We start from the raw sequence: 20,459 nt of genomic DNA on the forward strand, positions 1-20,459 counted from the left end.
TCTGAGGGTCGTTGTTCGTTTTAGGTTTTTCCTTTTCCGTTTGGCCCTCAATGGAGCCAACATGGTTTCGCTTTCTCTCGCCCCGGTATGCCGCTGAACGTTTTATCTCCTCTCTGAGGCGCTGCGTTAACTTGCATCGCATTCGTAGCATTCCCTGGTATGTTCCCCCTCCTGTGTTGTTTTTCCTCCCCAAATAGGCCACTTCGTCGTTACGTAATGGGACACACACCGGTTGGGGGAGCAGCGATGGAAACGTCTACCTGAAGTCGTGACGTTCGCCAGGGTGTGGAGAAAATGGCATTCTACTTCCTTCGCCGCATCCATCACCGCTTCCAACAGTCATGGGAAAACAACAAACGCACGTTGCAGCAGCCCACCCCACCTCGCTGAACCTCCTCAATTGTTCTTGCCCATTTTGGCACAAATGAAGGGGCGGAGTGCCCCTGCCCAATGGCCACAGTTGTGACGGCCCAGTTTAGCGGCACTTGGAGGGACTACCCCGCTCGCCTTTTTAACGCCTTGGAAAAATTTAAGAAGACGAAGGAATGAACTGAGTTGGCTTGAAAATGAGCAGAGGATTAATTGGGGCAATTAAAAACTGAAAAAAATTGCAGACTTAAAAAAAAAGAAGCAGAAAGGGAGAAGACGAAGAAGCGGGGGAGCACGCACCGTGGGGTGCACATACACGCATGCAGACGTAGGTGCCCGGCCTCTCATGGTGAGACAGGCAAAAGTGGGCAGCCGTGGAGGAAGTGAAGCTATGGGGGGGAAACTCCACGCTCTGTGACGAACTCGCTGCCTCTTGCCTCTTCGTGCCGCTCCGTGCCGCTTCCCACCGCTACGTCTCCGCCGGTGCCTTCCCCTCGTAGGGGAGCGGATTGTACTCCATGTCGTACAGCCGCTTGACGTATAACAGGAGGGATAGCAATATGCACAGGGCGAAGACGACAAAGAGGCTATACAAGTAAAAAAATGGGATCTTTAAAAATATGTTGTCCTTCCTTTTGTACTCATTATAAGTCCTAGGTCTGGTATTAGTCGGATGAGATGGACAATTGGCATCGACAAAACCGATCCGATTCTTCTCAATGTCGAAAATAACTTGTCTGTTCTTAAAAAAAGTTAACCCTAATATGGGCTTATTATTTACCTGTTTCTCTATGCCCTTACACCAGAAGCTCTCCTTCTTATAGAGATACGAATGTGGTTGCCACTTCATTTTGTAGTTCTTCGATAAAGTTACAAACAGATCGGGTAACCCCTCCAGATATTTCCAACACTGCACTCCTTCTACGATCTTAACGCACATGTTCTCCTTGGAGATGATACTTTTTAGAGACCTCTTGAAATCGTCGAATTCGACCAAAGGATGACTAAACGATTCGTTTGTCATCTTCAGACGCTTGTTTACATCATACACGTTATTCATATCTTGAATGCAGAGGATATCCAAGAAGTAGTTCAATTTATTGTAAAGATCCTCTGGGACGTGTGTAAATGTGCTTCCTGAATCTACCAACATCTCGATCCCCTTGCTTGAGCTCATTATATTCGTTCCAAAAAGGTCTATACCCCTGACCTTTATGTAGTAGTAGTACTTCCTTGTGACATTTTCCCATACGATTTTTTCTGCATCGCGTAATGCCAATTGTGGGTCTTCTCCCGGTATGGATGAACCCTCCAATCGATTAGGCTTAGCCTCCTGTGGTTGGTTCTGTCCTTGCTTCGGTCCCTCCTTCTTGTCCCTCCCCTTGCGCACGATGTAGGCCGGGTCGTGCCCCCCCACGATCAGCTCGCCGCCATTTTCGGAGATACAAATAGTGAACGCCTTCCTCAGCTGTGGAGCGTTCCCAAACAGCAAATTGATAAACGTCGGGATGCCCTGCGGTTTAGAAAGACTCATGCCTAAAACGCCGGTGGCCTGCTGGTAGAGGAAGAGGCTCTCCTCGTGCATGTGGCACCCCATAAGCTTCCTAAAGCTTATCTTCTCATTGTTATACGACACCACGCTAACTACATCTGAGAAATAGAATCCACTGATCTGCGAACCTTCGCAGTAGGATTGCATGTATTCACACTTCCCCTTAACACAGTTGAGATTAAAAGGACACTCCTCATTTTCACAATACAAAATGGATGACGTTCTGGAGTTATTCAGGTTAAAGGGGTTTTCCATGTGGACCCCACAGTTTTTGCACCCTGCACATGGGAAGCTCAACGAGGATGATCCCGTGTCTAGGATCAAAGAAATCCTCTGCTCCGGGGTTCCAATATCTACGTCGAGAAAGTAGTATGCATACTCGTCAATATCTCCATATAGCTTATACTTATATAGAAGGTCTTTGCTTCGATTCTCCACTGGATTGCTCTTGCACCCTGCATTCAACGCACAGAGGGCTAACACACAGATGACTAGAAGGATGATACGGGAAAGGGAGCCGCAACCGGGGTTCCCAAAGCTGCCTGCCCCCATTTTTTTTTCTTCTTTTTTGCCCTTTTCTTCCGTTCCGCGGGCTTCCTCTGAGGGGTGACAAAATCAGCGCGTCGGCGAAGGAGCAACAATTGAAGGGGGCCCAATAAGGTGGCGACACTTAGGCGATAAGCGCATTAGCCGTGTTGCTAACTGTTTACCCGCTAACAGTTAGCCCTATCCCCGTGTACACGCGTGCGGTTCCCCCTCTGCTAATTTCGATTCCTTGTGAGGAGAAGCCAACGACGCGTTAGCCACTACGTGGGGGCAACAGACGGTTCTACTATGCTATTCCTGCGTCCTCCTAGACTTTGTTTTTTTTTTTTTTTTTTCACTCGTCAACATGTATATGTACACAAAGAAAGGTTTCATTTTTAATCAGCGCCTGTGGTGTGAATTCGTGGGGGAGGCGCCCCAGGGAGAATAGCGAATGGAAGACTTCCGGGTGGATGGCTTATCTTATTTGTTACTTTGCGCGTGGACCTCCTCACCTCATGTGCTACTTCACGCGTACACCTCCTCACGTAGATTTCTTCTATCAACGGCCACCTCCCACATGCATGTGCTTGCCTCAGATTCAACACGCCACTATCGTGCGATCTCATGAAAGGATCTGCACCCAGATGGGAAAAGGTCCCTTTCTCTAGGTGGGTACGCACATATGCTCCTGCAGAGGGCCCCTTTCCGTGTACATCTCGCTGCGCCTGCTTAAGCTGCTCTCTGTTCATTCAATTATTTTGCACAAACAGTTCGGTTACCATGGAAATTTCTTTTTCTGTTTTTTTTTTTTATAATCAGCTAGGTGCCAGTTACGTCACGTACCGCTCTTCTTTTACAGCATCGCGTTCGTTTCGCGAATGGTTGGGTGTGTAACTTGAGGGTTCAAAGGAACGGTGAAGATGGTCCCCAGAATGTGAGACTGGAATGTGAAGTCAGAATGTGAGGCCAGAATGTGCGACCAGACTGTGAGGCCAAAATTATCACGCGAAACGCAAAGGGAAAAATCCGGACGGTGACTGCTTGGCCGTTAAGCTGTTTACAAAAATACCCAATTGGTATGACAGCCAATTGGCCACTTTCCCCTTTCAATCGCTTTTTTTTTTTTCTTTGCGGTGGGGGGGAAGCGCAAGGATCGTGTGTGTCACTATGGACGACTGTGCCAAAGGAGCGGAGTGGCTTCCTTTGGATTAATTTTCCGCTCATGAAAAAGGGGGAAACAAAAATGGAGGGGGTGACACCGACATGCGCTCTCCCCTTCATTCGGGGTTGGCGCAGGGGGGGAATAGTGTACTCTCACGTGAGATGCGGAGAGCATACAATAATGGTCACCTCGCCAGGGGTAAAAAAATAAAATAAAAATAAAATAAGCAGACTGAGGCGAAGCAAATCGAACGTGCTGCCCTCACCCTTTGCAGCTTCCTCCTTTACAATTTCATTGCCAGCTTTTTTTCCTTCTCGTGTTATGGAAAGCGACAGCACTGTTTCCCCCCCTGTTGTGTTTTCCCGTCTGTGTGGCTTCTCCGTGCGCAGGGACTACTTATCGCCGAATCTTCCCTTCAACTCGCTCTGCTTATTTGTTTCACCTTTTCCGGCGCGCAAAAAGAGGAATGGGAAGGCAACACTTTTGACAACTCCTCAGAATTGCAAACACTGCGGCTGAAAGATCCGGTCACGGCCAGCTTCGCTCACTTAGCACACGATCAGAGCTTTAGAATTTTTCCACCCAAGGGGGTGTATGCCATTTCTGTTCATATGTTCACCTTTCCCGCATTCGATCACTGAAATGTGTCAGGCTGATTTGGTATGTCACATCAAAGGAAAAAAAAAAATAACAAACAAACAAACGAATAAACAAACAAATGAAGAAATAAACAAATAAACAAATAAAGAAACAAACGAACGAACAAACTGCGCAAGGAGGGGAAGGCAATCTCAGAGGAGAAAAAAAAAAGATTAACACAGCTTACGTGAAGTGTAAGCCTTGGCACGGTCACGAAGAAATTAAATCGGCATACGACATATTGGTCTATAGTTATATGTATATTATATATATGTATAAATATATACATATCTATGCTAACATCGCGATAACTTCCTTTTTCGATTGGGCCAAACAACACCTACTTAGCCTGAGGCGAATGATTTTATGTTGCCACGTTGTTTTACGCGGTGCCGGATTTGTTCGTCCTCATCGATCGCGGCAAAATGTCTCCCCCCATCAACCAGTTTTGGCTAGCTGGAAAGAGAAAAAAATAAAAAAAAAAAAGGAAAACAATACAACACGATAAAATACAATACAAGGGAAACAACGCAAAATGTAAAAAAAAACACGACAAAAATGTGAAAAGCGGAAAAAGAGCGCGAAGAAGGAAAACAACTCAGTCCCCTCCCAATCGCGTCATCACCAAATGGTACATTTCCGGGTGAACAAATGGGGACAACTGAGAGGCGTCACGATATCTAAGGGGTAGCGGCGCATGGCATGCATTTTTACATACCTTGCCTTCTTTTCTTGTTCTCTCTTGTGACACGTAGCCAACATTGCAACTAACCCAATTCCAATCTGTTCTTAAGTACGGTCATCACCTGGGCACAGTTTCGCGAAAAAAAAAAAGAAGCATATATGTACCTATATAGGGGCGCCGCACCTACCACTTGTGCACGTAAAATGTATTGTGCACATGGCGAGTTTAACAAGAAGTGCCCTTCGTGAATTCGCACCACTGAGGGGAGAGTGTCCAAGGGTTGGCCATGCGTCATAATATTTTTTACCTTTGTATATAATATAATATAAGTGTTCCTTCTTATGTGCAAAATTATCTGCGTATACTTTAAGCACGCACTTGCAAGGGGCATCCCTCTGAAGAGGCAAAACGGAGTAGCACCTCCTCTTCCTTCCCCTGTCGCTAAAGACGTAGAGGGACTTAACCCGATCCAGTTCTCCCCGGTTCTTTTCCCGTTTCATCCCGCTCGGTTGGCGCGAAAAAATATTCCCTTCAACGACCTAGCGCAAAGAGGAAAAGAGGCTTTTCTTCAAAGGAGCAACTCATACATGTATATGTACAACTGCAGTTACTTATATCTTTTACAATTATATGCATACGCGCAAAAGGGATCTTCTCCCCCGAAGGAATTTTTTTTTTTTATAAAAAACTTAAAAAAGAAAAAGTTCATCCTAAAGAGAGGATTCCATTTATTTATAGAAAAAAAATCCAACTCGAATTTTTTTTTTTTTTTCATTTCATCCATCATCGTCAAAATGGTAGAGGGGACTAATGATAAAAGTAAGAAAAAGAGGAGTGGCAGCGTGGAGTGGTCAAACTGGGGTGACAAAACAGCCTCTTCAACCCTGTATCGCTGGAACACTGCAATCCTTCAAACCCTACAACGCTTCCACGCTATAGTGGTGATGGCGAAGTCGTCTGTGCTCGCGTCCCCATCCCACGTGTGTTGACAAACGTGTAGAGATCTGCCCAATGGATCATATACGGAAGTCCCCTCAAAGCACTCTACCCACGTTGTGACTTCTTCCCCCCCTTTGCAGAAACCACCCTGGATAAAAAAAAACAGGATAGTAAAAACAAGAAGAACGCCAAGAATGTAAAGGGAAACCCCAAGGCAGCAGCCGGTGGAAATGATAAGATGGCCAAGAAGAAAGGAACCGCCAAAGAGAAGAAGGAACTGTATAAGGGAAAGGTTAAAAAGACTTTGGGAAAACACGTGGGTGGAAAGAACCAGCAGGTGAAGAAAGGCGCCGCCGAGGAGTCCAAGAAGAAGAAGAAGAAGATGATCACGTCCATTCGGTTCAAGCGGTAAGAGGAAAGCGTCCATCAGTTCTTAGCAAGAGGAAGGGAATTTGCTATCACAGCTTAGCACTGGTGAAAGGGATCCATATCACTACCTAAAACAGGCGAAAGGGAGTCTAACACCTCTCGTCCATTCGTGCAATCTTTGATATATCACCCCCATTTCTTCATCACTTCCATGCAGACCTAAAACCCTGAAATTGCCCAAAAACCCAAAGTGCCCCAAAATCATCAAATCATGCTACAAAAAGACGCTGGACAAATATGGAATTCTGAAATACCCCCTGACGTCGGAAAAGGCCATGAAGAAGATTGAAGAAATAAACACCCTCGTTTTTATTTGCGACAAGAGGGCAGACAAGAAGAAGATCAAGAAGTCGGTGAGAAACCTCTTCGGCATTAACTGCGAGAAGGTCAATGTGTTGAACAGGTAGGTCAAAGGGGGAGGGGGAGAGTGGCAGAGAGACCACCTTTTCCATTTGGGTAGGGCCACCCCTCGCTGCAACGTAGGACAAGGCGCATCTGTGGGGGTGCACGCCTCTACATATATATTTCAACACGCATGTATGTGCGCATATATCTAAGCCATGCACACAATACCTTTTCTTATTTTCCGCGCCGCCCCCCTGCAGACTGAACGGAGACAAGAAGGCATACGTGCGCCTGTCAAAGGACCACGACGCGTTGGAGGTAGCCAACAAGATCGGAATTTTATAATGAAGGGAGTTTCTACTGACGAGGGGGAATAACTCCGTATCGGCTTCTTCATACACATGTTGCGTCTGCATAAGCCATGGCACAGCACATGGGTTGATCATAGTACGCCGGCGGTGTCGCTAACACCCCCTTGGTGGGAGTCATCCGGCGGAACACCTATACCTCTCTTCGCACGCGCTATGCGAAATCTATCCACAATTTTTTAAAAAAAAAAACAAAAAACGAAAAAGAGTTTAAGAGGAGAAAAAAACACATTAAATTTAGGAAAAAAAAATGACCATCTTGAAGAGGGCGTGGTGTTAACTCGTATCAAATGTGGGTGGAACCATCTGCGTCAGTGAAACGGCATGCGCCGCTGAAACGATGCGCGTGCTTGACATGACGTAGCCACCTCCCCCTTTTGAGAGCTAGCTGCAGACGACTCGCTTCAATATTTCGTATTCGCATTCCTCCGAGTCCTCCGACGCGAAGTTATCCGGCGAGCTTTCGTCCATCTGGAAGGAACACTTATTTTTATAAAACGAAACGGCATTGATGTTGCTCTTTAGCACGGTGCATAGAATTTTGCGCACATTGATTCTTCTGCACAGAGCCTCCAACATACCGATGAGGTGCTTTCCGATCCCCATTTTGGTAAACTCTGGCACGATCTGAATTTCGTAAAGGTAGCATACAGTTGTGTGTGCATTGGGGGAGTAATCTGCCGTCAGTCTGTAGTGGACGAAGGAGACCAGAGAGTGTTTGTTCAGGTAATCATCCACCTCCTTCGTACTCTCATTCTTCCCTTTGGTGTGTATCCTTTGAAGAAATGACAAATTAGGTTCGCTCCCCGTGAGGAGTGACTCACTGACGTTTTGCTCATCCGATGTGATACCTTCTTCACTGGACTCAGCTTTCTTTACAAACCCCAGTATCAGTTTGCACTTGTCGCTCCGTAGCTCCTTCCATTTCTTCTCATCCGACCAGCCACGACTTAAGAAGTTGCTCTCATTGTATAGGCGCTCCATGTTCCCTTTGGTCATATGAAACAGTGTTGTGAATATTGCTTCCCCCGCTGGATGCTTCTTCAGTTCGAAGGCGTTAAGCGACTCGAAGAAGATAAACGGGGGGTGCGTACTTTGCGCGCCTTGCTCATTTGGCGGATCATGCCCCACTTGTGTGTGTGGAGCCACCCCATTCCCCCGCTTCACCAAAAAATACCTTCTATAACTACCATCGATAAAATCGAAGATGCTGTCATTATGTTTGCAAGTTTTTACTACTCTGATTAGATCACCATTATTGTACTTTACATTCTCCTTCTTCTTCCTCTCGGGACCCCCCTTCTTGTCTATGCTCTTCCTGATGTTCCTAATTTTGGACGACTTCCCCCCTGTGGTTACGACCACGTCCGACTGGGAAGCTTTCTTTTCGCTTTCGTTGTTCATTTGGAGAAGGAGAAAAAAGAAGAAAAAAAAAAAAAAGACTTCCCAGTCTGGTCAGCTCCTTTCAACTAAGGATACCTTCCACGAAAACAACAAAAAGAGGACAATTCCATCGCGCACACGTGGAGTTCACTCTCTCCACCCCCCCTACCACTCCCTCCAACATCACTTCCCAGCTGCGAAAACCTAAACTGCGACAGGAAAAAATGATGGTGTACTCTCCTCTATTGAGGCAGAAGACAGTCGATGGGGATGTAACTCACCCCTCCTGGTGTCAAAGAGAGAGAAAAAAGAAAAAAATGAGACCCAACTTGATAAACGTGTTTAAAGGGCCAAGTTTACGATTTCGCCTCAACCTCTGGAAAAGATGAGTGGTCAATAAAGGGGGAGACAAGCCAGACGGGGGACCACTCCAAATGGGCACATCTTCGAATGGAAAAAGGAAGAGTAAAATCTTAATCAGTCAGACGTTGTAGGATGCATAAAGGGGGAGGGATGCAAAGAATGTCCATGGCTCAGATAACCGCGTGAATGATGCCACGTTGGCGTGGTGACAAAATGAAAAAAAGCGAGTAAATTAAATTCTCGCTTTGCACTTATCTGAGCACATCACCATCGTAATCTCTGCCACTTAATGAGCGAGCCTGGGTGCGTCCACGCGCACTTTTCCGTGTGTCCCTTCACACAGGTCAGCTTGGAGATGCGTCCCAATGGGGGATACTAATTGGGCACTCTAGTTGGTACGTTTTCCTTAGCAATTTTTATTTTATTATTTTATTGTTTTATTGTTCTATTATTATTGTTATTTTATTTTTTCTCTTTTTTTTTTCCTCTTTTCCCACTCCTCACCCTCTTTGCCCCTGCCCCAAACTGATACACGCTGCGAACATTCCGCGGGGCCGGCGCGTCAAGGGAGGAGAAAAAGAAGCCTCCCCGATGCAGTGGGCCACGCAGGGGTGCATAGGCCAAAAGTGTGCCCACATAAAATAAACAGTAGTGTTCATTTTTGCACCACTTCCATGGGGACGTAGCGGAATGCGCCACAGGATAGCATAAGCATAGTACAGCAAAGCATAGTCGGCACAGCAGAGCAATCGCAGCAGCGCATTTTTACAGCCCCCCATGTACAAACGGGAAAAAAAAAAAAAAAACTGTGCATCGCCCCCCTTTTAAGCAAATAACGTGAAACTGAAGGGGTAAGATAAGCAAACATAATCATGTGACAGTCTCATAGTGGGAAAAGAAACAAGTTCCCATTCTTTGCGAATTTTAAAATGTATATTTAAGGAAGCTTTTAACGCGTTTTAACTGTTTTGAGCAGTATCGCAGCGTTTTCGTAGCACGTTCGCAACATTTTTCGGCATCTTCTGCCCATTTTGACCGCTTTCCTCGCCCACGCACTGAATGACCGAAAGAGAGAAATGCACCAGCGAAGAGGTTGAACCTTCCCATGGTCCAGAAGCGAGGCATCATCTTACACAGACATATATGCAAATACATATGTGCAGAGACATATGCGAGCTCATAAATGCCTATGTTTGAAGCCTTCCCTCCAATTGAAAGCCCCCCTTTAAGTGCATAACAGCAAAAGCATCCTTCGATCACCTCCCATCCCCCTGATTTGTTTCCCCTCTATAAATGGCACAAAACAAAGGATCCAACCAACTCATTCAGCAGCTGCTGAAGGCTGAGGAAGAAGCTGATTTGGTGATTAAGAAAGCCAAAGATGGTAAGAAAAGAGAGGGGCACATGTCGACAAATGCGCACTGAAGTGTAAGAGGGAAGACAGACAACTGGAGTCTGATAAGCACCGTTGAGAAATTTGTTTTCGCAACACAACGGTTCATCTGTCCGTTGTTAGGCATTATATACACATCCCCATTTGTGGTCATTACTACCCCCCTTTTTTCACTGCCATCCCCCCTCAGTGCGCGCCAAGATGCTGAAAGAGGCCGAGGCGACTGCTACGGAGGAATTGAAGATTTTCCGGGCCAAGGAGAAGGAGCGCCTGAACAAGGGGCACAAGGAGGTAATGCGCGTGGGAACACGCACATGTGGAACGTTCCAACAACGGAGGAGTGTGTCGCATATATCTAGGCTAATGTAACTTTCCCCCCTATTTACACCTGTGTTATTATTTGCATGTGACAACGCACCTTCGCTTTCCCCTCCGCTTTCCCCTCCGCTTGCCCCTCCGCTTGCCCCTCCGCTTGCCCCTCCGCTTGCCCCTCCGCTTGCCCCTCCGCTTGCCCCTCCGCTTGCACCTCCGCTTGCACCCCCACATGAGGAACCCCCATTCTTTTCGAACCCCCAGAAAAGCACCGCCGAAGACGAAGCCGTAACCCTAATTGAACAGAACACAAAGGAAGAAATAAAAAAATACAAGGAGCTCTTCAAAAAGAACAAAGAACAAGTAGCTCAGTTTGTTTTCGATAAAGTCTTCACCGTCGATCTGACAATTCCAGACTGTACGCAGAAGTCGCTTTAACGTACCCATAGGTTAGCCCTTTAATTGGTCACCACGTGTATACATTCATTGCAGAGGGAAAGTGCTTAAGAGGAGAGAAGCACCCATGGGACAGGGATGAACCAATCGAGTTCTCCTCCCCTATGGATAAACGCGAAAAGCAGATGCGCATGTATGGACGTATGTATGTACATGTTCCCCGTGAGAAATTTTGCCTGAATTGGGAAGACCAAGGGAGAAACCCCACTAGAAGTCTATAAGTGTGTGTGGGGTACTTTCACCCCTTTGGAGCGTCACGCAAATGGGACTAAGCAGCATTAACTGAAGACGCGTCGACTGTCACGGGGAAAGTGGAAGAACATAGACCTTTGCCACCTTCCGCTCATGTGAGATTCCCAAGTGAGCGCGTGGAGGAGGCATTTCAACACACCCCTGCACGTGGAGGCAAACATTTTGGTGCAGCCCATAATCGCCGCAACGGGGCAAGCAGCCCTTTTCCACTCCGTTCATCGGAATCCTCGCCCACCTTTTTTTGTTATCCCTTTTTTACGAATGTTCATTTTTTTCCCTTTTTTTGTCATCAACCCCCTGAGGAGGTATGCCTTTTCCTGGGTGGGAACAAAAAGAAAAAAAAAAAATGTTTATTCTGGAGAAGGCACAAATGGGTAATAATCAGCCAACAGGTCCGTACAGTTCCTACACTTTGTAAACACTGGCAACTGTCCAGGTGAGTGACCCCACGTACAAACTATACTGCCCTTGTTGTGCTGCTCCCCATGGGTGGGAAAAAGCAACAATATCCTTACATATGGAATATATACCCTTTGCGGGCATAGGAAAAGGGAGCCATGGGGAGGAGAGCCGTCATTTGCAGAGAGAGAAAAAAAAAAAAAGCAGCCATGCGGATTCACAAACGGGAAACATCAACAAAAATGTATGTAAAAAATGAAGAGAAATTTCGCTCATGAAAATTTTTACAACATAATGAAAAACCTTCTGTAATTTTTTTTTTCTTTTCTGTAAAATGGGGGTTACGAAAAAATGCACAAAATATATGTAGCAGATGAGGGGGTGGAATTGACTAGATTGCAAGGCGGGCCCCCGTTCCGGCCGCTAAAACAAATCCTGGTGTTTACCTCCTGCTTGCCTCCATGCCGAGGTTGGGCAGCGGAAAAGCAGTAAGGCGAGACGATCTTCGCCTTTTCTCTTGCCGAAGTAATTAAACTGCGAATATGGGTATTATATATGTAGTAGTAGCAATAGTATTATACCCCCCAAGCATACATGAGATGATACTACTCCCAGTCCCGTAGTGCTTTACCTTGCATGGGTAATTTGAGCGGGCCCCTACTGCCCACCCTGTTCACATTGCCCTACCCACCCACAATTCATAATACCGATTCGCAGCTTTCATGTAGATATGGATCTGGTGTCACGTTTCTGTGCCTCCTCGATATATCTATATAATATATGCAATACCCGAACCTATGACGGCAAAGAGTGCGCTCGTTTTTTTTCCGCCCAGTCCAAGTACAGCAACGTAAAAAAAAAAAATTCATTAACAAAGGGGAAAGGCGCACGATGTGATGACTATTTTAGCAAAACGAATGCGGGAAAAATTACCAATAAAATAGAGGCGACAATTTTGGGAAAAGAAAAAAAAAAATCCACAGTGAGAAAATTAACAGAAGAGAAACTTTGTTACCAATTTCGTTTCCAAACCGTATGCGAAAAGGAAAACCAAAAGGATAGGAGACCTGGCGTTTTCTGCTGTGAAATTCTGCTGACAACGTGCGGATACTGTTCCGATACTCTGCCGATACTCCGCTGCTACTCCGCTGCTACTCTGCTGCTGCCCTTGTGAATCACCCTTTTTTTCCCATCTTTTTGGATACGTTTTTTCAAAATGAAAACCATCGTGTCATCGCAGAAGGTCATCATTCCCGAAGGAGGTAAGAGAAGAAGAGCGAGTCGAACAGAATGAGGAATTGAGAGGGAAAGGGGCTCCTGCGCCTTCGCCTTTGTGCCAGAGGTGGGGCACCATCACGGTGAGCGGGGCGCAACACAACAGGAGCGTAACCTCTCATTGCAGAGAAGTTAGGGAGGGGAGTAAGAACAGGAAAAAATAGCTAAAGGGAGAAAGCTTCCCCTCCCTCCAAAGTAGTTAGAAGCGCGTGGATTGGGTGCCCATGAGAACAATTAGCCAAGTGATGCCCCACGGGGTTACTCGCGCCCGTACGCCCCCTATGCTTACATGCACGTACGTATGCATGAGTTCTTCGCGTACGGTGAAGAAGTGCGCCACACCCCGCTCCGATACTCACTCCACCGCTAACCGCACCTACCCCTCTTCTTCCAAAGTCCAAGTGGCGATAAACTCCAGGAAGGTAACTGTGACGGGAAAGTATGGCACGCTGAAGAGGTCCTTCCGACATCTTCCCATCGATGTGCGCCTGAATAAGCTAAAGAAGTACATCAAGGTGGTGATGTGGTTTGGAGTCCCAGACCGATTGGCATGCATTCGAACCGTATGTACACATCTGAAGAATATGTTTACTGGAGTCACCAAAAAGTTCCTGTACAAAATGAGACTAGTGCACGCTCACTTTCCTATTAACTCCAACATCGTGGATAACAACAAGTCTATCGAAATAAGAAATTATTTGGGAGAGAAACGGGTTCGATTTGTGAAGGCTCTACCTGGGGTGCTCATTGAGAAGTCGCCAAACGTCAAGGATGAAATCTATGTCAGTGGTGCTGATATTGAGAATGTCTCACTCACGGCAGCTTTAATTCATCAGTCTGTTTTGTGTAGAAATAAAGATATTCGAAAATTTCTCGACGGAATTTATGTCTCCGAGGTTACTACTGTTGAGAAGGACGAGTAGAGAATAGAAGCAGATGTGTGTATGTTTGGGGTGGATAGTAACCCTTTTCCAGCGCGCACATATAGAAGTCATCCCTACTGCGGCAACGATTTGTTTTCGGACCAGTGCCTTGGCCGCGACTACTACGTCCACCGCGTGTACATGTTCGTGATGACCCTTTCGTCTGGCCGTTGCGTTAACCCTTCGTACACGCATTGCTTCACGTGCCTTGTCCCATGCCTCTACGCACGTGCTACCTTTTTTGACCCCGCCTCTTAATTAAACCCTAAGTAGAACTCCAATTTTTTATTTTAAAAACGTGCAGCTAAGTGTGGTACGCCACCGGTGTTCCAAAGGATGATGAACTAGTACGAGCGAGAAAATTCGCAATGGTGGGTTTGTTAAGAATGCAGCGTCGTAACCCCGGGAAAGGGGGTCGAGCCGGTTCCTACCTTTTTGACAAATACCTACAACGGGGCAGCTTCAACTGGTAGGCACTACACCAAGAGGTGTTAGAAGCGGTGCTTCTCTCCTGTTGCGCAACTCTACCTCCTTGTAAAAAGACTTTTTTTTTTCACCCCCTGCTGCGCGCACCAAATAGAATATCATTTGGGCACTGATAGGAAAGCGCCAAGATCGTGAGGGGGAGAAGCGAAGAAGCGGAGAAGGAAAATGCTCCACATTGTGCAATCCTAACGCATGCATTTTTTTTTCTTTTTTTGCATGTAACTGCCCCTCCCTGTGAAATACTGGCAGGCATATTCCCATTTTTCCTCCAAGAAACCTTCGTCCTTGTTTGCACGCACGGTGTAAATTTTGCCCAACGGGGGGAAACGCCCTTCTGGTGGTGGAAAATCACTCACAACAGGTTGCAGCACATAGGATTATCCGATGAAGGAACAACCGAATAGCCGCACAGCCAAACAACAGAATAACGGCTTACCCCTTACCTCACACCACTCACCGTATATCTCCCCCTCCATTTGTGCAAAATAACTTTAAAACACACGGAGGGTTGAAAAGGGAAAGACTTCTCCCCGCACGTCGAACGACATGATGAAGTGCGCGTACTTCTCGCATCTCCTCTGCCTCATGTGGCTCCTATCCCACCCCTTTGCAACCGTTGCATTAAGAACATCATGTCTTGACGTGGGGAAACACAAAGGGTACCAGTTTTTAACCCCCCGAGTGGAGTTCTCCCCCAAGAAAAGAGCAAGCGCGAAAAAATATAACCAAGGAATGGGAAAAAATATAAATAAGAAGCTATCCGCAGTGGAAGAAAACGAGAATAAACAAATCGATGGGAAACACATCTCGTCTGTCATGTCATACGATGCTGGTGACACCATCAACATTGAGGAAATAAAAACTGTACTTCCACATAGGTACCCATTCCTATTGGTTGACAGAGTAATCCATGTAGAAAGAAATAAAAAAATAATTGGCATCAAACAAGTCTCCGCTAATGAACAATTTTTCAATGGCCATTTCCCTGCCAAGGCTATTATGCCAGGCGTTTTACAAGTAGAAGCCTTAGCACAATTGGGGGGGATACTATGCCTCACAGATGAAGAAAATCGTCGGAGGGACAATTTATTTTTATTCGCTGGGGTGGACGGCGTCCGCTGGAAGAAGCCAGTCCTTCCAGGTTAAATTACTCTTCCAGTACATGCATACAGATGTGTGTGCAATTCCTGTCTGCATCGCAGTTTGGGAATAACTGCGTGTAAGAAAAAAAAAAAAGAAACAGTCATATGTGCACATCCGTTTTGTTGCAACTTTGAGGGGGCACCAATCAGTAATTTTCCTTTATTCTTAAGACGTTGCGATGATGGAACTTTCTCGGTTGTGTTCCCGCGCAGCAAAACTGCAGCTGCCATTTTTACACGTACACCGCGCCACTTTTTTTCTTCTGAACTGTTCAGGCGACACGCTCGTAATGGAAGTGGAGCAAATTTCCTTCAAGCCCACCCTCGGGGTCGCGAAACTGCGGGGGTGCGCCTACGTGGGCGGGCACGTCGTTCTCAAGGTTGCCGAAATGACCTTCGCATTAGCAAGATGAGGCAGTTAAAGGCGAAACAATTATTTTAATCGAATTCGTTTAAGAATCTAGACCTCGGCAAGGCGAGCAGGGGGGACAAAGTATCATCTCGCCCCTTCAGGCCATTTTGGACATCACTGACAGATCTGCGCAGAAAGGGGGAGAAGAACGGATGGGCCACTGTATCTCCAAATGAAGCTGTCCCAATGAGCACGCCAGCCGATTCGTTTGCGCGTGTATGTGCTTATATATACGCATATCCATATGCATGTTTATTTTATTTATTTTTTTTTTTTCCTACCACCATACACCCTGCACATCGCCGTTGCAGCTTTTACCTGAACAGAAAAAAAAAAAAAAAAAAATGGCTAGCTGTTTGTCCCCCTAGCTAGTGCTCACAATTACAATTTATCCGAATTCGCTGACACTTGTTTATTGCCTCCAACTCGAATGCTTGCAGAGGAAGAAGAAGAGCTCTTCTTCCTATTTTGAGCAATTACCACTTCCCACACGGCTGAAGTGGCCATAAACAGGGTTGAAAAGACGGGGTACGGCAGTTTGCACGTGTACTAAGGTGGTGAGTGAAGGGGGTCAATAAATGGGGGAAGCAAAAAGGCACACTCAATAAGATAAGTAGTGGACGACGTGGTAAACGCACTGCCAAAAAAAGCAATGACGTGAGTGGTCCTCTCACAGTCAGCCATTTACTTTTTTTTTTTTTTTCTGCTTCTCAGGCCTTACCGGAAAATTCTTCAAAGCGCAAACATGCACGGGCCCAATAAAAATGCAGGCGCACAGGACGGCCATCATGCTAGTTACGACGTGTGTTGTCACCAAAAAAATGTCGTAGGCAAAGTCTGCTCCTCCCCGAACGTACGTGCAGATGTTCATCATGTTCTGCGAGGCACCAAGGAAAAGACATCGCCAATTCAAATGACCATTCGAGGGGAAACAATCATTTGACTAAGTCCACAAAAAGGAAAAGCAATTATTCATCACCTCCAATTTTTTGCATTCCGCTTCGGTGTTGCATGGCGTGTCTGTTAAGGGGGGGGAAATAAATAAATAAACGAAAAAAGCGGTGTGAACACAGAGGAGCTATTTGAATAGGTCCTTTTTGTTAAACTTCTCGTGACGGTCAGGAGCGCCTCGTGACTTCCCACCATGGGAACGCTCCCCGTCTTCTTATCATTCCACGCTGTTATGTACAAGTGCGTCATTTTAAGCATGTGTCCACTCTCTTTAAAAAAAAAAAAAAAAAAAAAAAACTATGCTTCTCCAGCAACTTCGCACACTTCTGTCGCATTCGAATTTGCGCGTCATACCTGCGTTTAAATCCTTTGAAGTTTCCAAACGGGGTGAATTCATCAATGGGAATAAGCCCACGACGATAAAGCAAAAAAATGATATTTGTTTCTCCAAGTGCAGATATATGCGGTGTGTGTGTGTGTGTATGGGGACAAAAAACACAACGGAGAACGCATCCAAACGGTAGACGTATGCATATGAACGTGTGCCCCTATGTCATGTGCACGGACACAGAAAGCGCCAGTCGAGGTGCTTAACAAAGAGACAGACACGTCTCAGTTACCAGCAGCTGGGGCTTCAACTCCGTGAGCTGTTTGTACTGATCCAAGTTTGGCGTAACATACTGGGCCTCAATCTCTTTTAGCTTAGCGAATTGCTGCTTAACCAAATTGACCATCGACTTGGCCAAAACCTTTTTGGAGTCCTTCGAGTTCTGCGCGTTTGTCGGTACGGGAGTGGGTGCGAAGTGAACGCTAAGTGGATGTGTAAAAAAGGGGGGGCACACAAAAAAATGCGTGAAAAAGAAGCGCAAAAAATGAGCGAGAAAGAGAAGCACGAAAACGAACTAACATCGTCCATCAAACTTTCATATTCCTGAATGAACCTATTCCCTGCGTACTTCTTCATTGCCACCTGGAGGAAATGGAAAAAAAAATCCATACAGATCAAGGCTATGCTCATGGAACACAATTATGTTGTGTCATTAAACGTGTAGTGACAAAATGCACCACGGCATGTCTGCATCTATCTGTTACTCATTTATGCCCATGTGGGGAGCTCTCCAAATAAACTGTGGGTTACCTTTAAATCTTCTTCCTCCGCTGGGGTCATGTGGGTGTCCCTGCACGTAGTAAAAAAAAAAAGGAAAAAAAAAAAAAAAAAAAAAAGTTGTCACGATAGGCATGTGCCAATTGGGTTGTACATTCTTTTTTCATCCCTGACTTACTCATTTTTGTAATTCCGTATGATTTCCCTAAAAGGTTAGTCATCAGTTGTTTTGATGGATAGGGGAAAAACAGACAGGAGGTGGATAAAAAAGACGGGGGGTGGGGCGAAAGTGCACATATAAGTTGGGAGCATTATCTGTTGCCCTCCTTGTCACCCTCTTTATACGAACCTAAACACTTGGACATCCCTGTCTAATTAGGTACACAGAGGGGGGTAAGTGCAGATGTGTTGGAATGCCAAGCTTACATCATAGCGCGATGCAAGACACGTAGAGGGGAACCGCTCGTAGGTAGACATTTCCAAACCTCCGTAGTCCTCCAGAAGGTGCCTCTCCACGGCTTTAGTAACTAAGTGCGGAATTGCAAAAGGGGGGGAAAGACAAGCACATAAGAGGAAATGTTCCTACGGTGGGGGGGAAGCTGGGTTGTACCTCGGGAGAAAATTTCCTTTCTCCATTTTTTCCATTTTTTCATTTTTCCATTTTTCCATTTTTCCATTTTTTCATTTTTTCATTTTTCCATTCTTCTATTTTTTCATTTTTCCCATTTTTCCATTTTTCCATATTTTCTCATTTTCCATATTTTCTCATTTTCCTATTTTCTCATTTTCCTATTTTCTCATTTCCATTTTCCCACATTTCGTTATTTTAATTTTTCCCTTTTCCCAGATTACACTCTCGCGGAAATACGCTCTTGCTGAACAAGGACAGGCAAAAGGACGCCTCCAAAAAGGTGAGCAAGCAAACCAGGAGCAGTCCCTGCGTTTGCCTCTTCATCGTGATGACAGGAAGGACCAACAGGTGATAAGCGCGCACGAAGGGGTCAACAGAAAGAAAAAATTAAAGTCAAAATTGAAGTGAAGTTGAAGTCAAAATTGGTGCAGACAAAATGGGGGGCCACAACGAGGGAATGTTTTCCTAAAAAGGAATAAAACTGCTTCACGTAGAGAGAAACAGAGTGGATGTTACACTTTGCGAAGCTGAACAAACCGACACCTGGAGGGTTACCTGTTCTGGGCTGGCCACCATGTAACTCTTACTTCGCTTCCTCCCTACACACACGGAGGTGCATAGATATGCATAGGTATCAACCTCCCCCCCCCCCCCCTGTACGTACACCTTCCGTCGTCTATTCTTTGGCTTCCCACCGAAGCAAACTTAACCATTTCAAGAGAGCCAAAATGGAAGGGGAAATGAACCCTGGTGTGTTTTCTTTGTCCTACACAAATGAGTCACCCTTTGATGGAGGTGTGAGGGGGTGTCCACGTGGATAGCTCCTCCCTCCACCCCTTCCAAATGAATTCGTTTTGAAAGAGGAAAACGGGAAAGACGGGAACGAATCGTTCCCACCGTACAAACCCTGCCCCGAAGTACGCGTTATTCACATTGTGTGTAGTGTAGTGCCTGAGTAGCGGGCTTATTGGTCGCCTCGGCAAAACGTCCCATCAGGGAGTAAATCAAGAAGGACGTAGCAAATGGAATGGCGCAAAAGGGAGAAAAAAAAAAAAAAAAAAAAAGACGAAACGTGATTAAATGTACATGGAGCATCATGGATGGTGGGGGCAAAACAGCATTTGGCAACTGCTCACCCACGCTCCAGCGACACGTTTTCCTAGGGGTAAAATATCGTCCCCCTGGATCTACCATAGACGAATATTCGGGGGGAGGGCACACATATTGGCATAGACACATCCGAATATTGGTCGCCCTGACCCAAGTGGACGAAATACTGTCAAACGTGAGTAACACCACGCATCAGATGAATCCTTTTTTTCCATTCCCCTCAAAAAAAAAAAAAAAATATCACGAGTTAACTGCCTTATCTATGAGATACAAGTCATACTGGATCTTCCAGTTCTTCGTTCCGCTGCTTTTCATTAAGGAGTCGTAAAAGCTCTTTACGTCACTGCTTGGGGCTGACTCGAACAGCAGTTCCTCTGCGTACCGTTCTTTGTCCACCTGCGGGGGGGGGGATCCGGCGGAATGACTCAGCGCAATAAAGGGGTAGAGTAAACTGGAGGAGTAGACTGGTGGAGTAACCTTTGAGAGTACACACATCCATTCGAACGTCCGCATGTAGGGGTGGAACCACTGCCGCAGGCGTCGAAATGCCCACAATTCAAAACCCTTTTGGGGGCCGTACCTGTCGTATGTACTGATACATACATAGAGGGATGAAGACGGGGAGCATGGTCCGGCATAAGGTCCCTGCCTTAATCACATGCTCAATCAGCCGCTTGGGTAATTTCTCATAACGAAAGGAATTAAAAAATGAAGTGAACGGAACAAAGTTAATCATTTTGGCACACAGGGGAAGGAAAGAGGAAAATACTGTCTCTCTGAAGGGGAAAAAAAAGAAAAAAAAAGTGAAGCGATTGTTATGGTGAAGAATAGCACAGTCCTTCTTTGTATG

At 45.9% G+C, this 20,459-nt stretch overlaps 9 protein-coding genes across 9 annotated transcripts; 4 read left to right on the plus strand and 5 right to left on the minus strand.

Annotated features, from left to right (window-relative positions):
• Positions 1-838: 838 nt before the first annotated feature.
• On the minus strand, positions 839-2,473 carry C922_00024 (hypothetical protein; the record flags this gene model as incomplete). The annotated part of the gene is made up of 1 exon (XM_008815641.1): positions 839-2,473. The coding sequence occupies one exon, from the start codon at positions 2,471-2,473 to the stop codon at positions 839-841; it is 1,635 nt and encodes a 544-aa protein (XP_008813863.1).
• A 3,256-nt stretch (positions 2,474-5,729) lies between these two features.
• On the plus strand, positions 5,730-6,993 carry C922_00025 (50S ribosomal protein L23Ae; the record flags this gene model as incomplete). The annotated part of the gene is made up of 4 exons (XM_008815642.1): positions 5,730-5,796; positions 6,015-6,282; positions 6,461-6,706; positions 6,909-6,993. 4 exons carry the CDS (start codon positions 5,730-5,732, stop codon positions 6,991-6,993), a joined length of 666 nt encoding a protein of 221 aa, XP_008813864.1.
• A 407-nt stretch (positions 6,994-7,400) lies between these two features.
• C922_00026 (hypothetical protein) lies at positions 7,401-8,420 on the minus strand (the record flags this gene model as incomplete). The annotated part of the gene is made up of 1 exon (XM_008815643.1): positions 7,401-8,420. One exon carries the CDS (start codon positions 8,418-8,420, stop codon positions 7,401-7,403), a length of 1,020 nt encoding a protein of 339 aa, XP_008813865.1.
• Positions 8,421-10,055: 1,635 nt separating this feature from the next.
• On the plus strand, positions 10,056-10,905 carry C922_00027 (V-type H+-transporting ATPase subunit G; the record flags this gene model as incomplete). The annotated part of the gene is made up of 3 exons (XM_008815644.1): positions 10,056-10,146; positions 10,346-10,446; positions 10,732-10,905. The coding sequence occupies 3 exons, from the start codon at positions 10,056-10,058 to the stop codon at positions 10,903-10,905; spliced, it is 366 nt and encodes a 121-aa protein (XP_008813866.1).
• Positions 10,906-12,790: 1,885 nt separating this feature from the next.
• C922_00028 (50S ribosomal protein L9e) lies at positions 12,791-13,772 on the plus strand (the record flags this gene model as incomplete). Its single annotated transcript, XM_008815645.1, has 2 exons — positions 12,791-12,836; positions 13,246-13,772. The coding sequence occupies 2 exons, from the start codon at positions 12,791-12,793 to the stop codon at positions 13,770-13,772; spliced, it is 573 nt and encodes a 190-aa protein (XP_008813867.1).
• Positions 13,773-14,804: 1,032 nt separating this feature from the next.
• On the plus strand, positions 14,805-15,813 carry C922_00029 (3R-hydroxymyristoyl ACP dehydrase; the record flags this gene model as incomplete). Its single annotated transcript, XM_008815646.1, has 2 exons — positions 14,805-15,399; positions 15,677-15,813. The coding sequence occupies 2 exons, from the start codon at positions 14,805-14,807 to the stop codon at positions 15,811-15,813; spliced, it is 732 nt and encodes a 243-aa protein (XP_008813868.1).
• Positions 15,814-15,909: 96 nt separating this feature from the next.
• C922_00030 (hypothetical protein) lies at positions 15,910-17,012 on the minus strand (the record flags this gene model as incomplete). The annotated part of the gene is made up of 6 exons (XM_008815647.1): positions 15,910-15,938; positions 16,094-16,130; positions 16,293-16,361; positions 16,534-16,689; positions 16,792-16,832; positions 16,919-17,012. The coding sequence occupies 6 exons, from the start codon at positions 17,010-17,012 to the stop codon at positions 15,910-15,912; spliced, it is 426 nt and encodes a 141-aa protein (XP_008813869.1).
• A 341-nt stretch (positions 17,013-17,353) lies between these two features.
• Positions 17,354-17,781, minus strand: C922_00031 (hypothetical protein; the record flags this gene model as incomplete). The annotated part of the gene is made up of 2 exons (XM_008815648.1): positions 17,354-17,533; positions 17,671-17,781. 2 exons carry the CDS (start codon positions 17,779-17,781, stop codon positions 17,354-17,356), a joined length of 291 nt encoding a protein of 96 aa, XP_008813870.1.
• Positions 17,782-19,849: 2,068 nt separating this feature from the next.
• C922_00032 (hypothetical protein) lies at positions 19,850-20,345 on the minus strand (the record flags this gene model as incomplete). The annotated part of the gene is made up of 2 exons (XM_008815649.1): positions 19,850-20,005; positions 20,190-20,345. The coding sequence occupies 2 exons, from the start codon at positions 20,343-20,345 to the stop codon at positions 19,850-19,852; spliced, it is 312 nt and encodes a 103-aa protein (XP_008813871.1).
• Between the last annotated feature and the right edge of the window lie 114 nt (positions 20,346-20,459).

The sequence above is a fragment of the Plasmodium inui genome (assembly GCF_000524495.1).
Source record: "Plasmodium inui San Antonio 1 unplaced genomic scaffold supercont1.1, whole genome shotgun sequence".
In the NCBI taxonomy this organism is placed as follows: Eukaryota; Apicomplexa; class Aconoidasida; order Haemosporida; family Plasmodiidae; genus Plasmodium; species Plasmodium inui.